General features: G+C 37.6%; 1 protein-coding gene across 1 annotated transcript; it reads left to right on the top strand.

The window, feature by feature from the left end:
• Window positions 1-382: 382 nt before the first annotated feature.
• Window positions 383-2,409, top strand: LOC147531600 (ribosomal RNA processing-like protein). The gene has a single exon (XM_086647039.1). The coding sequence runs from the start codon at window positions 486-488 to the stop codon at window positions 2,121-2,123; it is 1,638 nt and encodes a 545-aa protein (XP_086503165.1). The 5' UTR covers window positions 383-485; the 3' UTR covers window positions 2,124-2,409.
• Window positions 2,410-2,769: the final 360 nt, after the last annotated feature.

Raw genomic sequence — 2,769 nt, 5'->3', positions numbered from 1 at the left:
GAAAAAAAGGGGGCCTTCTCGGTATTATTAATAAAGTAAGGGGTTACGCAGGAAACTGGTCACAAAGTAGAGGGCCTCTAGGAAAATAACCCATTACTTTACCATTGATTGCATGGATAATATATAACCTTTAATTCGGTCTGGTTCAGGATCCACGAGCTTGTTAGAAAATAGACCGAACCAGACTTAAGGACCAGTTCAATTAAAAAAAACCGAACATTCTAAACGTGGTTTTTATTGGTCCAATCTAGTTCGATACTCAATGGTCTTTTCGATTTTGGCAGTTTTTTGTTTCACCCCTAGCCCCACGTACCAAGCCCAGCCCAATACCGCCCATAATCCGTACTAGTTAGCTGTCAGAGAAGTTTTCAACCCCGGTCAAAAGTCCAAACCCTAACGGCTGAAACTAAAATAAAAACTCACGGCTTGCTTTCTCTAACTTGACGAACTTCAAAGTTCTAGGGTTTCTCTCTATCTCTCTAGATATGGACGGTGGTGCCCTAGCTGCTGGTTCCTCCTTGGCTAAACAATTAGCTTCCTGCGACAAATCTACCAGAGATAAAGCCATCAAACTTCTTAAAACATGGCTTCCTTCACAAGAAACGGTTCCAGATGAAGAACTTAAGAAAATCTGGAAAGGGCTTTTCTATTGTATTTGGCATGCTGATAAACAACCAGTTCAGATCCAACTTATTGATCGTCTTTCTTCGTTATTGGTAACACTTAACCTTTCTCTCTCAATTCAGTATTTCGAAGTTTTCTTGATTACTATCCGCCGTGAATGGAGTGGAATTGATTACTTGAGATTAGATAAGTTTTATCTCTTGATTCGTAAGTTTGTTCATCAGTTTTATAATCTGTTAAAGAAGAATTCATGGAATTTGGATGTATGTAATCGATTGATGTCAGTTTTGGAAGAGAAAACATTTTTTACTGATGATAAGTTTCCTGCTCAAGGTGTTAACTATCATATCTCCGAGATTTTCTTGGATGAGGTGAAACCCTATCTCCCTATTAGGTTAGACGCTGTAGAAGTTCTTCTTAGACCCTTCTTATCTGTTATGCAGAAGTCACCTGATAAAGTTTTATTGAACAAGATTAAATCTAATATATTTGATGTTTTGCTTAAAAATGGGAAAGAACTTTTAGAGAAGAAGAAATCTGGAGATTGTAGCGAACCTTCCGAGACTAATGAAGTAGATTTATTTGGAACTATTGGTTTGACATTGGGCCTTTCTACGAAATTTTTTGACCTAGGATCTTCTTCTGATTGTCTTCAAGGAAATCGAAAAGTAATTTTTGGTTTGCACGAAGATTTTAGTAAGTTTGAGAAGGATTTGGCTAATTCAGGGGTTGAAATCTCTGTTCCAGAGATAAAAGAAGTCAACGAAGATGAAGTAGTACCTGATTTGGTCCCAATTCCTGGGGTTGATGAGGTTAACCAAGATGAGGCTCGAATTCCCAATGGGTTGTCAGATAAACCATCTAAGAAGAAGGAAAAAAAGGAAAAGAAGGGAAAGAAAGTTTCTGGCGAAACTAAAAAGTCCAAAAAAAAGAAAAGATCATCTGAGTCTGTGGACTTAGAAGATAAAGAAAATGAAATTCTTGTGAATGTTAATGGAGATAATTCAACAAATGATGCAGGTATAAATTTTGATGAAAATGTGATTTCAAACCTGCAAATGCAATTTGAGAGGGTTGCTGCTGAAGTTGGAATGGAATTAGACGATTCTGGGGATTTACCAACCTTACCCGTCAAGGTTACTGTCTCAAAGAAGAGAAAGAGAGCTAGAAGTGCAGAGAAAAAGGTATCGAGTAGTTCAGATCAGGATATAGTTGGACTTGGAAGTAATGCAGTCGAAAAGAGTGGTGAAAAGAGTGCTAAAAAGGTTAAATTTTCCATGAAAAGCAATCTGGTATGGAAACCCCACAGTCCTTTACCTCCCCAAAGCTTGAGATTACCTCCATCTGCAACTCCTAGAGGTAGTGCACTTAAGAAAGGGTTATCTCCAGGTCCTATCAGAGAGATTGTTGCTGTGCCGAAAAAGGCGGCGAAGAAGGTAAGGAAAGTTGCTAAGGGTGTTGCTCCAACCATTAAACGAGTGAAGAAGCTTCGCCGTTAAATTTGGAAACCAGCACTGTTGTTAGGGTTTCCTCTCTCATGCTTTCATGCTTTTAGCGCAACAAATATTTACTGGTTCTTTTCTGAAGCAAAACTATGTCTAATGAATGTTACCCCAGGAGGGATTCTTCAATTAAAAGAAGCATAGGTAACACACTTTGAGTTAGTTTGACTTTGTTTAATGTTAATCTTCAATTTCTAGTTTCTCCTAGCACTTTATATCTGCAGTTTTGACATGATTTATAGCTGAGATTCATCAACAATGGCACATTTACTTGTTCGCTTTATTTTTTCCCTCTCTTGTCTTTCTCTTTCGTCAGTTTGGTGCATTTATATCGAGTCTCTAGCATGATTTATTTTGCTCGTGTGCAAAATATTTAGTTTTGGTAGTTATTCCTAATTGTCGTTTTTGCTATATACAATTCTTATATTACGAATTTAGCTTAGTTCTTCCACTACTGAGTGGCCTATAACGAACTTCAGGTAAAACGAAACACACATGTACATGACTAACTTGATAGAAATCCAAGGAATGCTTTATCAGTGCAGTAGTGCAAAGGTTTGGACTAGATAATAGTCATATTATAGTCATACGACTCATACCTATAGCTGAAAATCTTTGATGGCTTCTGGACTTGGGGGTTCCT

This window comes from Eschscholzia californica, unplaced genomic scaffold, assembly GCF_041429995.1.
Source record: "Eschscholzia californica isolate CP2 unplaced genomic scaffold, dmEscCali1.0.p SCAF_6, whole genome shotgun sequence".
In the NCBI taxonomy this organism is placed as follows: domain Eukaryota; kingdom Viridiplantae; phylum Streptophyta; class Magnoliopsida; order Ranunculales; family Papaveraceae; genus Eschscholzia; species Eschscholzia californica.
The sequence above is the reverse complement of the archived record's forward strand: the minus strand, read 5'-3'. Positions and strand labels throughout refer to the sequence as shown.